This window comes from Colletotrichum fructicola (assembly GCF_000319635.2).
Source record: "Colletotrichum fructicola Nara gc5 chromosome Unknown KSG_Nara_v1_contig05, whole genome shotgun sequence".
Taxonomy (NCBI): Eukaryota; Fungi; Ascomycota; class Sordariomycetes; order Glomerellales; family Glomerellaceae; genus Colletotrichum; species Colletotrichum fructicola.
In genome coordinates, this window is record NW_027094055.1 from 4,285,427 (window position 1) to 4,298,797 (window position 13,371).

Here is a 13,371-nt window from a genome sequence, read left to right on the forward strand (position 1 = left end):
CCCGAAGTTACTGGATTTCAAAGGCCTCAGACCGCTGGAGTCTTGGATCACTGGAGACTACCTTAGGTGGTGGTGTGAAAATCTGAGCAGTTCGGCTGCAAGTAGTGCCAAGAAGCGGCCTCGGCTTGAACCTGTTTCCGACGCTGCCGACTTATGCACCGAGAGATAAGCAGTGGTTGTCTGCTCCCGGATATGATGCAGAGTCTATTTTGCGTACGACTGTATGCAAGATCGTCTAGACCTGTTGTCAACTCTTAATCGAGTAAAGATGCCTAACCTGTAAGCTGAAGGAAGTATTGAGAAACCCCTCCAAGTGGACAGTTCGGACAGCAACCACGCCATCTTCGGTACTTCAGCCAATAATCTGGGAAGGAAACTCGGCGTCGAAAGACTTATTGAGAATTGCGTAGTGTCGCCAAGCCGATTTTGACAGGCCTCAAGTAGATGACGAACTCCCTCGCCGATGCCTCGTCACCGGAACGCGTGGGATGATGGTGTGAATGGAATCATGCGGTGGGCAAGCCAAGCAGAACCGAGCCAGAGGCATCGCGGGGTCGGGGTACACAGATATACGGCATTGGATGGCGGGGGAGGGGTCAACCTCCACGTCTTGCACCAAAAGTCCTTGTGTGCCATCAGCTTATTCTCGATGAACGGAGCTACCCCGCCAGAGGCTCTTGGCAACATGCATCTTCTAGCACCAACAAGGCAGGTCGACCGCTGTTCCAACTGTTCCGAGCTCTGCAAGCCGCTTTTCTACGCCGTATCACTGCCTAGTTTCTTGTTCACGTCGCCCGGAACGTTGGAAAGCTCCACGCCTGCCCGCATGAACACCACTAGCTTCCTGTACCTTTCTCCAAATGCCGAGACTTTTCAGGCAGGATGACGACTTCCGTCTTGTTGTTTAACTGCGAGAGACAAGCAGATGAGCCTGCCGTCTATGTTCTTGCTCAGATAGATACTTGTATGTAAGATCCTGTGTTACTTTTGGCTTGCGCCACTCCCTACCAAGGTACCAGGTATTCTTGCCCAGTATGCGCCAACGCCGTGGAGCAATGGCATCACCGGCCTTACTGGCCGTTCGTGGGCGGTGGCACGCGTCCAGGTAAGGTCGACGTCTCTCCAATCAATTGGGCACCCAGATGGCCTTTCTTCAAGCCCATTATCAATCCACGACGAGTTTGCTCGGGCATGCAGGCCCCTCTTATCTGTCGATCTGAGGAGGTATAAAAGCCTCTCCTCCTGCGTCTACCCCTCCGGCCGACGCCGAGAGGATCACTTCTGATGCTCTCACAATTGAGTCTCAATCAAGCTTGTGCCACCACTGCCCAACATGCGCAGCCAAATCTCAATTGCCCTGGCATCCGCGGCTGTGGTCCTGGCCTGCCAGCGCGACTTGCTTCTCGAACAGCGACACACCCATCGCAAGCGGATCACCAAGCGCGCGGACGACCAATGGCCCCCAGTATTGACTGAAGAAGAGACTATCCTCGTAAACGCGTTCGACAACGTCACCATTGACGAGTGGTCCGACTACTACGGCCACCAGGTCAAGCTCGCGGGTCTTGGCAAAGAAGCCGCCGAGTGGACTGCGGAGCAGTGGAACAAGAACGGCTTTGACGCGCATCTCAACGAATACCACGTCTACCTGAGCTACCCGGTGCACTCTTCGCTGCAGATAACATACGCGAATGGCTCGACGGAAGATGTCAGGCTCGATGAGGACGTCCTGGAAGAGGACGATGTGACGGGCCGACCCGATAACCAGCCTACTTTTCATGGGTACTCGGCGTCTGGGGATGTCACTGGAGAATATGTCTATGTCGGGTTAGTAGTCTGTCATTCGAGGCATTATGGAGCTGTGCTGACTTTCAGCGAAGACGAGGTTCTCAAGCCGACTTCGACCGCTTAGTCGAGCTTGGTGTTGAACTCGAAGGCAAGATTGCGCTGGCCAGATACGGCGGACTCTTCCGAGGCCTGAAAGTCAAGAATGCGCAGGACCACGGCATGATCGGCGCCGTGATCTTCACAGATCCAGCTGACGATGGCAACATTACCGTCGCCAATGGCTATGAATCGTATCCCAGTATGGCAACCTCGAACGCGTCGTCGAAAAAATACTGACAATTGGCTTTGCAGATGGTCCTGCCAGAAACCCAAGCGCCGTTCAAAAGGGTTCCGTTCTATTTCTTTCCACGAACCCCGGCGACCCGACCACGCCAGGCTACGCATCTCACGAGGGGGTTGACCGCGCTGACATCTCTCCCGTCACACCCAAGATTCCATCCATCCCCATCTCCTATGCCTCCGCCGAGCCTCTGCTGCAGGCTTTGAACGGGTTTGGATCCACTCCGGACGAAGTCAACCGTACTATTTGGGCGGGAAGCTTGGATGCTGATTACAGCACTGGTCCAGCCCCAGGAGTCACGCTACACCTTGACAACTTGATGGAAGGAAAAATCACTCCAATCTGGAACGTCATTGGTCACATCAACGGCACCAACCCTGATGAGACCATCGTCATCGGAAACCACCGAGATACCTGGATGATCGGTGGCAACGGAGACCCTAACTCTGGCTCCGCTATCCTCGTCGAGTTCACTAAGGCGATTGGAGTCTTGCGCTCCAAGGGCTGGGTTCCGAGGAGAAACATGCAAGTATCTTTCCGCCTACGTCGGTGCTTTCCCTAACCGTGTTTAGTGTCATCGCCTCCTGGGACGCTGAGGAGTACGGCCTCATCGGAAGCACAGAATGGGTCGAGGACAATGTCAACTGGCTGACTGAAAGCGCCGTCGCCTATCTGAACATCGACGTTGCCGTTTCGGGTCCTCGTCCTAATCTAGCAGCTACGCCCGAGTTGCACACACTTGCCACCGATACCTTCAAGAAGGTCATCTACCCCAACTTCGGCGGTTTCAACATCAGTCTCTACGACGCCTGGGAAGAAGCGTCCGGCGGTCTTGTAGAGCCACTGGGAAGTGGTAGTGACTACACTGCCTTCCTGCACAAGGGCATCAGCTCGGTAAGTGGGGCCGATATCCGGCACCAACCCCGGATCCGGCTCCCAGATATGACGATACTGACAACGTTTACAGCTTGATGTTGGCTCCGGCGGCGGCGCAACAGATCCAATTTGGCATTATCATTCCAACTATGACAGCTACGCTTGGATGTCCAAATTTGGCGACCCTGGCTTCCTGGTTCATGCGGCAATCGGCCAATATCTTGCCCTCCTCGCCTACCACTTGGCGGACGACGAGATCCTGCCAATTGACCTGCCGAACTACGCCTCAGAACTGAGCTCTTACCTCGAAGATTTGACGGAATTCGTCGCTTCTGAGGGCCAGGAGCTTGACTTGTCCGAGTTGTCCGACGCCATTGACGAGTTCGCCAAACGGGCCGAGGAGGTCAAAGCCTTGGAGCAACTTGCAGTCACGACCAATGATACAGACCTCATCATCGTGATCAACCACAAGTACCGTGACTTCCAGCGTGGCTTTATCAGCCAGGGAGGCCTGCCCAACCGAGAGTTCTTCAAGCATGTGGTCACCGCCCCTGGTCTGGATACTGGGTATGCTGCCGTCCTGTTCCCGGGCATTACTGAGGGCGTGCAGTATGGAGATGGTAATCTCACCGTAGCTGAGGAGTGGGTGTCTAAGACGGCGCGTGGTATTCTTCGCGCCGCCGAGATTATCAAAACGTGATCGGTAAGGATGGTTGTTGCTTCGTCTTCTGGCATAGGGGTAAGGAGTTTGGAATACCTGGCGGTTTGGAGAAAAGGCGACAAGCCAACTTGTGATGCCCTCATTTACCTTAGCGTAATAATGCTATGCGGCATTCAATAAACGTAATTATGATGAGCAACCATGGTAGAATTTGCTCCTCGGGTGACTAAAGGGACGGAAACGATAACAGGGACGACAACGAGAACAGACGGCAATGACGATACAAGCGGCAAGGGCGATAGAGACAGAACAAAGTATCCAGACGGCAGAGACGATTTTGCTTCCGAGTATGGTCTACGAGGCTGACTATTTTGCCAGTAGAAAGCTTATGAAAACGACGGAGGAGCCCATCCAAGAAGCATAATTTTATAGATGCTGACACATACGAAGACAATCACAAGACATCAAAGCAGTTGCAATCATAACATGTATTTCATTGAACCGTCATATCATATAGGAACCCGAAACTCCGGACCACGCCCCTTTAGCCGAGGACGTTTAACCCCCCTTATTTGGCTCGGCAAATCCATCGGCATCCAAATCATCCGAGATACACTTTCAGCTCTTTATTGACGTCCACCAGGGCGCCTGTTCTCGATATTCAATACGGTATCAATGAAGCTGCGCTTGAGCGTACTCTTCTTCCTGGCCGCAAGCAACTGCGATGTCTTCAAGATGTTCTTGATCTGGCGACCATTAAGCGAAAGCGTAGCAAAGTCATCCAGGTCCTCATCCGTGACCTCGCTCTTCAGCGTCGCTCCCTCGAGGAAGTTGCGCCAGATCTGGCGGCGCGAGTCGACCGTCAGGTCGGGGTACTCGAGCGAGACGTGGATACGCGACTGGAATGCCAGGTCGATGTTGTCGACGCGGTTCGTGGTCATGAAGAGGATGCCCTCGTAGTACTCGAGCGTGCGCAGGAAGATGGAGACGACCTTGTTCCTCTCGAGGTCGTGCGTCGAGCGCGCCTCGAGGAAGACGTCGCACTCGTCGAGGAGGAGGATGGCGTTCCAGCGGGCGACGAGCTCGAGGATGCGTGAGAGGCCGTTCTCGACTTCCCAGGGCTGGGAGCCGAGGTCGCCGGAGCTCAGGGTGTGGAGAGGGACCTTGAGGTTCTCGGCGACGGCTTCGGCGGTCAGGGTCTTGCCGACACCAGGAGGACCGGAGAGCAGGCAGATAATACCCTTGCCCTTGCCCGAGATGACATCATCAAAGGACGAGCCTTCAAGCTGCGACTCGGAGAAAGCGAGGATGAGCTCCTTCTGGTCCTCGGGGAGGACGAGCTTGTCGAAGGCGTTGGTGTTCCAGGTAATCTCGTCCACCGTCTCGACGAAGAAGTCGAGCCACTTCTTCAGCTTGAGAGAATACCCGCGCGTCCTCGAGCGCGCGAGCATCTGGTGGTACGGCGTCAGCTTCAGGTTGCCGTCCTTACCGAGGCCATGCGAGCGCTTCCACGCCTGCAGTGCCTCGAGGTCCTTGGCCGACCAGTCGTCGAGGTAGCGAGGGTAGTAGGGGCTGTAGCGGTTGAAGGAGCTGATGTCGACAACGATGCGCCCGTCGACCTGGATCGGGACCTCGTTGCCCTCGCGGTCCCAGGTGATGGCCGTGCCGGAGTACTGCTTGTAGTGGTGGCCCGCGAGCTCCTCGAAAATCTGGCCGCGGCGGATGAGGCCCTGGCGGACCTTGTCTTTCTCAGGGTGGAAGGCCCACGGGTAGGCGTTGAGGCCGGTGATCTTCTTGGTGCCGAGGAACTCGGGGACCTTGATGCTCTCGCCGTAGCGGCCGAAGGTCTTGCCGCCGTAGTCGACGCAGTCGGCGGACAGCTCGAGGTACTTGCCGCACTGCGTGGCCTTGTACTCGGTCTCCTCGAGCTCGAAGGCGGAGAGAGGGCCCTTGTGTGCGGAGAGCACGATGGCGCCGGGCTGGAAGATCATCCAGAGGTGCTCGAAGGTGATGACGCCCTTGGCGACGTAGTCCTCGAACACCTTGATCGCGTCGCCGATCTCGTACTGGAGGATGTCGCAGAGGATCTTGAGGTGCTCCTTGGTCTTGTCGTCCAGGCTGGGCTTCTTCATGTACTTGCAGAGCTCGGTCCAGCGGTGCACGAAGGGGTGGAAGGGGGCATCAAACTCGAGGCGCTCGAGCTCGCAGGCTACGCCAGTGTAGCCGTCGAGGATCTCTCCTAGGGCAGTCTTGAGCCAGGGAGACTGGATGACGATGGAGTGGGCCTCGAGCTTCTTGCGAGAGTCTGAAGACTTGACGTTGCGGACTACGACTGCGTACTGAGCCGTCTCCTCGTTCTCGGCTGCCTCGTGAACGTCTTCGGGGTACTTGTCGACCCAAGTCCAGTTGCCGTCGCTGTCTTTGGGAGATGCGTAGATGTTCTTGGTGGAAGAGATGGAGCCGGTAGGGGCGAGAGGCTCCTTGGGCTTGTCGTCTTCCTCGTTCTTCTCATCAGATACCGTTTCTTTTGAAGGCTCATCATCGGACTTGACTTCGTTGTCCTTCGTGGTCTCGCCGTCTGTGGTAGTCTCGCCATTTGTTGTGTGACTGTTCGTGGTCTTGGTCTCTTTTGTGCCGTTGATCTCCTTGGTGGTTGTGGTGTCATCCACCATAGTCAGGCCCAAGGCCTCGATTGTGCTGGGAGCCATTGTGTCTGAAGTGTGTTTCTCGGAATGAACGAGATGATTCGGGTGCTGATGATCCAAGATAAGAGATATCTCTGAAGGGTGCCCCAGATCTATTTATCTCTTCATCGCAATGGGCCACGTACGGAACCAAAGTGTAAAAACTCCATAACAGCAATCCTATCAATGGCGGACGTACCAGCTAAGCGCCAGGCGGCTCACATTTCCCCAGTGGCTGCCTCATCAGGGGTTGTTGATGCCTCTTGTGTGGCAGTGAGTCACCCATGTTCACGGTGTTTTCAGCGAAACGCAGCGTTTCGTTTGAAAATCGACTGATGCAAAGTCCCTCGCTGAGGCCGCTGCTGCCTGCGTGGAACGGATCGCGTAGCTTCGTAGCTGGGGTTTATCGGACAGAGAGGCCAATGAGGGTAGCAGCGTAAGCACTAAGACGGGAAGAGTGCCGCGACAGCGCAAGGCAGAAGAGCCGCCGGAGCCCAAAGCTTGTCGATAGGATTCAGGCCGCCAGCGATTCACCGTGTTGCTCATTCGCCGATCTGTGGCAAACGTGGGGTATAGACCCTGAACATCATTGTGAAAGGTTTCAATGTTCAGAATAGTTGAGGATTGCCTCTATGCTCTGAACGAGAGTGAGAAGACTCTCTTAGTCTAGTGAGGCCTCATGAAGGATTCAGTGAGGGGAAGAAGAAGAAGCAAGCCCCTGTTTTCCGCTGCAGGCAGCACGACTCCGCCCCCAAAATTCACCAAAATTCAAGGACTCAAGCGAGACGGGAGCCACCGATCTCTATCGATCCCCTGTCACGGCTGAGCAGCACGGGCTGCAGAAAGGACGTTGCAGTGCCACGACGACCCTGCAAGGGCGCTGAGCTAGTGGAAACGATTGCCTATTGAGGCTTTCGTGGAGTTGCAAGAGACACGTGTAAGACGTATGCTGTGACTTCGCCTGCTTTTGAATGCTACATATGTAGGCTGATGAGACCAGCTTTAGGAGCATTGGCAGAGAAAAAGAAAACTTCATATTTGAGCTGCGTTCTTACAAAGCAGGTATGAACAGACAGGGTAAGCTATGTACAGGTTGAAGCAAATGAACCCTCCCGCTGACAACTTAATCGTCCCAGTAATGTATCGATTCAACACCCAGACAGCGAACTTTGCTTCCATCCAAAACGAGGGCTTGCCCGCATAACCCCCCACATCCATCACTTCCAATTGCTACTGACAGTCACGGCAGTTGCGCATCCCGTCGGCACAGTGTAAGACCTGTTCGGGTCACTCTCCCAAGTCACGGTTTCGCTCGAGGCCACGTTGATGAACTTGTACTGGAACGTCGTCCCGGCCGGCAGCGTCACCGTGTAAGTCCACAACGGGTTCGAGCTCGTGTACTGCGATGCCGACAACGCCGGGGCCGAGGCCGCATCCCAGTTGCCCAGCGCCGCGATCGACCCGGCAACCTTGATCGTCTGACCCGGCACCGTCGTGACGAGCTCGTTGAAGGTGACGGCGACACTGCTCGCGGCCGTGCAGCTGCCGCTCGTCGCTGTGGCCGCGGCGCTGGTGGTCCGCGTTGAGGTCACCGGGTTGCTGCCGCCGCTGCCGGAGATGGCGATATCGGCGCAGGTGAGGTAGACCTGACCGGTCTGGAAGGAGTTCCAGCGCAGGGAAAGGAGAGTGTGGTTGGAGACGTAGTCTGGGATCTTGATCTTCTTCGTGACGGTGTAGCCGCCTGCGATGGACGTGTAGCAGGACCCAAGGGCTGAGTTGTCGACGCCCTGGCATGCCCTGCGGCTGTCTGCCTGGAAGGCGTTGCAGGTGAACCAGTCGTTCCTCCAGCACGCCTGTCCCGATGTGCAGTCGGGGCTGTAATTGCAGGTCTGTCCAGAGACATCAGTGCAGGGCAAAGTGCCGGCTTGGAAGCAGTATTCGGCCGCTTGTTTCTCATCGTCCGTGGGGATGTATCCTGGTGTCAGGAACTTGTCGACGAGGGCTTGGTCCTGGCAGATGCGGTAGCTGAACATGCCGCCGTGGTCGCCGTTGTTGTCGACGCACCACTGGACGTCTACAACTTGACCCCTCGTGTATGTGGCCACGGGAGAGTTTCCCCAGTTGGTAGAGGGCTGGTTGTAGTCGACACTAACGCGGGCATTGTAGCCACAAGGTCCGCTGCGGCCTACGGTTGCGGCGGTGAGGTCTGGCCAAGCAGACACGGGCTCGCGGATGGTGCATTCAGGGCAGGTATCTATGCCAGCCTTGGGCAGTTAGTTTCAGATGAAAGTAGGCTCAGACTAGTCACGGGTTATACCTCGTGGCCTAGACGTGTGCGACTGGAAGGGATAGTCAAGTAGCCATGGCCGTAGACGGACCCTAGTAGGCTGGAAACAGCCAAAGTTGTCGAGAACTTCATTTTGGCAAAGTCCAGGTAAAGACTGATACGATTGAGGGCACGAAGGCGAGGCGCGGATCAACAGATAGGGCGCTTGATGGGCGTCTACAGTTTCATAGCCATCTCCTGAGGATGATGCCATAGCCGTGAATTTATACACAATTTCTCCGCAGACCCTCGTGCCATCATGAACCATCACCACCACACGATGCCACTCTGCGAGTCCAAGTCGAGGTGCTCCCACCGGCCGTCATCACAAGCAGCGCCGAAGTACCTCCAACCGAGACGGGCCTACCCGCACATGTTTCCCCGGATCTAAACTCGGAGTGGAAGTCCGGGGGCATCCCCAAATGACATGCAGGTGATGGCGGGGTAGAGAGTTCTGTTAGTGCCGGCTGTCATATCTCCAACCGGAAACCAGCGCGGGGTGAAAAGGGCCGTTGTGTGGCCGCATTACCCCTCCAAGATCGAGTTGGCCGAGACCTTGAAGGCCCTTGACGTCGCTTCCTGCCAAGTTGTGCTCCTGTCAAACTCCTGCAGGAATGACACCCGACACATGCTTGAGGCGGAGTTTGGCGGAGTCGAGGTGGCATCCCGCCCTGCCGATCAGATGACTTGTCGAGCTGGGTGGCTGCTCGACTTCACGACAACCTCACTATTGAAGAGAAGGCCCGAAGGTGGTCGATTCATCACACTTGAGAGGTGGAAGTTTCGATATTTTGGGCTGAGGGGCGGCGATGGCTTCGCGAAGCTGCCGAGGAATGTCCGCTTTCTGACGCCATTGACGAAGGTCTAGGTGGCTATCATGACTATCACATGATCCGATCTTCCTGGGATTCTGTCATTCAGAGATCCTCCAAAAATGGACATCAGGCAGTTTTCGGTATTCGGGCGAGAATGTAGCTCCGCTGGAAGGTTGCTGATGGACAGACGCGTGCTTCGTACAACAACAGGGCAAACACCAAGGTGGTATCGTCAACCTGATCGGCATTTATTGCTTCGTGGCGCTCTATGTCGGCAGAGCTCAGAGTAGGGAGAATAGTTTTATGAGCAATTGATGACGATTATCTGATCAATCATATGAAGGTGTCGGGAAGTGGGAAGCAGTCGCCTTTATCCCGCCGGCCAGTTTTGTTCAAAATCTGATTGCATAACGGAACCCATGTTCAGTCATCTCAGGGTGAGCCACCGGAAAGCTGCAGTCAATCTTGACTCTAAACCTAACCAAGAGGCTTTTCTACTGGGGCCTATTCTCTCCACAGTTCATCTGATATGAGAAAGCATCAATTGAACACCAATCGGTTTAGCCCCGTCCATGCTTTTGCGGAGTCCAGACTGCGCCAACAGCTAGACCAATCCTTATTTCTGACAACACTGCGTGTGCCGTCGAGGATATCGCTGCCCTTCCAAACTGCCGCGAAGCCAGCAGGGAAATGAACAACAAATTTTCAGGTAGACAGGGGTCGCATAGTGCTGTTGCGGGAACCCCGACGTCTTTACCGCGAGCCTTATGGGGCTTAAATTGCTGCTGCGAGTCAGTTTACCGCAACAACAGCCAACGATCGGGAGAGCCGACCACTTTAAGCATCGCCGCAGGCACATTAATAGCATCTCTTAAATGAAGGACGTTATGGAACCGCCAAGCCACACTGACCCGGCATATGTGGAATTGTTTTTGATGAAGTCGTGAGTCGCCTGTATTTAACAAGTTGGGATGTCCTGTATTTGAGCAAACCTACCACAACCTCATACACCACGCATACCAATACTTAAAAGTCAATCGCTACCTAATACACATTCATTCAAGAACGAAGCCCTGAAGTCGCGGACATAATCAGCACATCGGCCCCCAACCCAATAGTTCCACCACATCTCCAAACCAACCACAACCCACCGATCTCGAGCACAGTTCATAATGCCTGTCATCTACAGCGAGGCCCTGCGTCACCTCCTCTCCGCCCGCGATGGCGACGACGACGGCGATGGAGGCTTACACATGCCCGGCACGGTGATGGCCATCATCATCGTCTGCGTTCTGGTCTTCGTCGGCGTCCTCGGTCTCTGCTGTTGCTGCTGCTGCCGCCGGAAGCGCAAAGGAGGCTCCGGCAGTGGCAAGGACGATGGCAACGGCAACAGCAGCAACAACAACGGCGGCTTCGACCCGACGAAGTGGATCAAGAAAGCCGTGAAGAAGACCACAAAGAAGATCAAGAAGATGTTCATGAAGAAGAACAAGAACAAGAAGGAGAAGGACGCCACTGCCAACGAGTCGGTTCCTTACGGCCAGGGCACCCACCCCGGTTTCGGAGACAATGAGAGAGGATACAACAGGCTTGATGCGCAGGCGGAGGAGGAGACCGTGGGAATGACGTCGCCTTACGGTCAGAGGAATTGAGGGAAAAGCTAGGGCATATGTGTGATGACGTATGAGAAGAGGAATGGCCATGGAATTAATAACTAACAGCGAAATGAATTACTCAGCTACTTGCTAAATCTCTATGTTACAAAACTAATAAGTCTTTGTGCATGCTGGAGATTCTACTATGTATCGTGGTGCATATGCGATAATGCTCTAGGGACTTCACTTCTTGTTGCCGCCACCGCCACCGCCGCCGGTGTTACCTCCAGTGTTACCGCTGATTCCACCGCTACTGCTTCGTCCCTTGTTCTTGCCATGCCTGCCATGGCTGAGAGATCCCTTTCCAGCCTTGGGATCTTGCCAAGGAGGGCTAGTAGGGTGGGAGTAGTAAATAGGGGTTCTGCCTCCAGAAGACATGCTTGTGGATCTATGAATTGATTTTAAAAGGGAATCGTGAGGTTGAAATGGTAGTTCTTGTGAACGTGCATGGCAATCGTGTTTTTCTCAACTCGTGGCATTATATCCAAGCTCCAGTTCAAAGACATTGTGATGAATATCCAGCCCCGAGCCTGAGTTCCACCACTGTGAACAGAGGTGCATATTGTAGACAGTCACCAAGAAGAGATATGGCAATCGCCGTAATGCACTTCACCAGTCATCGGGATGTCCTCAAACTCCTGTATTGTCAACTCACTTGGGTTTGGAAGAGCATATGGGCTCTAGATACGTTCCTGTCACGGTATCATTCCAATCACCGCACAGAGTCTTACAGTACACTGCTGCTAAATGGCAGATTTTCTGAGAGAAAATGGTGTCTGAATTATGTCGATGTTACCACCTGGTTTTACATGAGGTATGTCGGAACCCAAATTTGGCCTTGCTAGACGCAAACCCCCAAATGCTATTCCCTGCCCAATAACCATTTCATTCCCTTCATTGTGTTCGACGCTAAGTCCGCGGGAACCTCCTTGGGCGCAAAGACAGTCCAGCCTTGGTGGCCCCAGTCCAGGTAGTTATCCACTCTTACTTCAACCCCGTTATCCTGCAAAACCTTGGCATAAATCAACCCGTCATCTCTCAAAGGGTCTCTGTCGCCGACATGGATATAGGCCTTGGGCGACTTAGGGATCGCCTCAGGGTCGTTGATGGGCGAGTACCATTTTGATCTGACATCCGCATCATATGCATGCTTCACGGATTCAATGACGTCCGTTGTAAACGTCTCACTCCACGTTGCGTTGTCCTCTCGGGAGGTCCACTCTGAAGCATACTTCTCGGGGACGATATCTTTGCTGAAGATGAGCGGGATACCCAGCATCACACCGGTGATACCGAGACCTTCAACGGCGGATCTCTGTGCGACGACTGCAGAGATGTTTCCTCCTGCAGACCAGCCACCGATCACGAAACCCTTGGTGATGTCTGCGCCGTAGCGGCTGGCGTTCTTGGCAAGCCATTGGGCAGTCTCCCAACCGTCCATGACGGCTTGAGGAAACTTGTGCTCGGGCGCCAAGCGGTAAGTTGCATTGACGACAACAGCGTCAAACTCGAGGGCGAATTCGCGAGCAGGCCGGGTTGTTGGCTCAACGCCCGCGACGATGAAGCCGCCGCCGGGCCATAGGATAATGAGAGGCTTTCCGCCGTTGATTTCGTTTACGCCGCGATGGCGCACGATTTGTAGGTCGATCTTGTAGCCATCAGGAAGAGTAGCCACGTCGCGGAACTCTTCGAGTGAGGGGTCCAGGGGAGGCAGGGCCGCCAGAAGAGTTTGTATCAGTTGAGGGCGGGTTTCGCGAGATTTGATAAACGATTCCATCTTTCAAAAAAAGTGAACCTGGGATGTTTTAGGTAGTACAGATGGTAAGACTTGACAAGTGAAAAGAAAGTTGAGAAGTTGGTTTAGATGGGACGAGAGTCTATCCAAAACCCCAAAAACCCCAGCTTTCACGTAACTCAACTTAAGTCCCCCGCATTCGCAATGTGGTGGGCCCGGAAATGCGCCCGGGATGAGTTCTCGGCGGCAACTGGCTGAAACGGGGTCGGGATGGTGCGTCTGTGACCGAGGTTGCGGATGCCGACCCGTATTTGGCCTACCCCTCCGCCGCAAGTTACGATGGATCACTATTTTAGACTTCTCGCTGACTTCTTCGTCATTTGATCAGTTTGCGTTTGGGTACACATGGATATAGGTGCTGTCATTCATGATGTTCACAACTTCCTAGCTAACATGAACACGTGGCATGCGCATACAGATACCGAACTTCC

General features: G+C 54.5%; 5 protein-coding genes across 5 annotated transcripts; 2 read left to right on the forward strand and 3 right to left on the reverse strand.

Annotated features, from left to right (window-relative positions):
• Window positions 1–1,333: 1,333 nt before the first annotated feature.
• Window positions 1,334–3,704, forward strand: CGGC5_v009928 (putative glutamate carboxypeptidase; the record flags this gene model as incomplete). The annotated part of the gene is made up of 5 exons (XM_066152238.1): window positions 1,334–1,827; window positions 1,881–2,086; window positions 2,140–2,596; window positions 2,701–3,022; window positions 3,096–3,704. 5 exons carry the CDS (start codon window positions 1,334–1,336, stop codon window positions 3,702–3,704), a joined length of 2,088 nt encoding a protein of 695 aa, XP_066008500.1.
• Window positions 3,705–4,291: 587 nt separating this feature from the next.
• On the reverse strand, window positions 4,292–6,373 carry ftsH-1 (ATP-dependent zinc metalloprotease FtsH; the record flags this gene model as incomplete). Its single annotated transcript, XM_032019350.1, has 1 exon — window positions 4,292–6,373. The coding sequence occupies one exon, from the start codon at window positions 6,371–6,373 to the stop codon at window positions 4,292–4,294; it is 2,082 nt and encodes a 693-aa protein (XP_031883708.1).
• Window positions 6,374–7,566: 1,193 nt separating this feature from the next.
• Window positions 7,567–8,768, reverse strand: gla-1-1 (Glucoamylase; the record flags this gene model as incomplete). Its single annotated transcript, XM_032019349.1, has 2 exons — window positions 7,567–8,613; window positions 8,667–8,768. The coding sequence occupies 2 exons, from the start codon at window positions 8,766–8,768 to the stop codon at window positions 7,567–7,569; spliced, it is 1,149 nt and encodes a 382-aa protein (XP_031883709.1).
• A 1,894-nt stretch (window positions 8,769–10,662) lies between these two features.
• Window positions 10,663–11,142, forward strand: CGGC5_v009931 (uncharacterized protein; the record flags this gene model as incomplete). Its single annotated transcript, XM_032019348.1, has 1 exon — window positions 10,663–11,142. The coding sequence occupies one exon, from the start codon at window positions 10,663–10,665 to the stop codon at window positions 11,140–11,142; it is 480 nt and encodes a 159-aa protein (XP_031883706.1).
• Window positions 11,143–12,007: 865 nt separating this feature from the next.
• Window positions 12,008–12,922, reverse strand: CGGC5_v009932 (AB hydrolase superfamily protein; the record flags this gene model as incomplete). The annotated part of the gene is made up of 1 exon (XM_032019345.1): window positions 12,008–12,922. The coding sequence occupies one exon, from the start codon at window positions 12,920–12,922 to the stop codon at window positions 12,008–12,010; it is 915 nt and encodes a 304-aa protein (XP_031883541.1).
• Window positions 12,923–13,371: the final 449 nt, after the last annotated feature.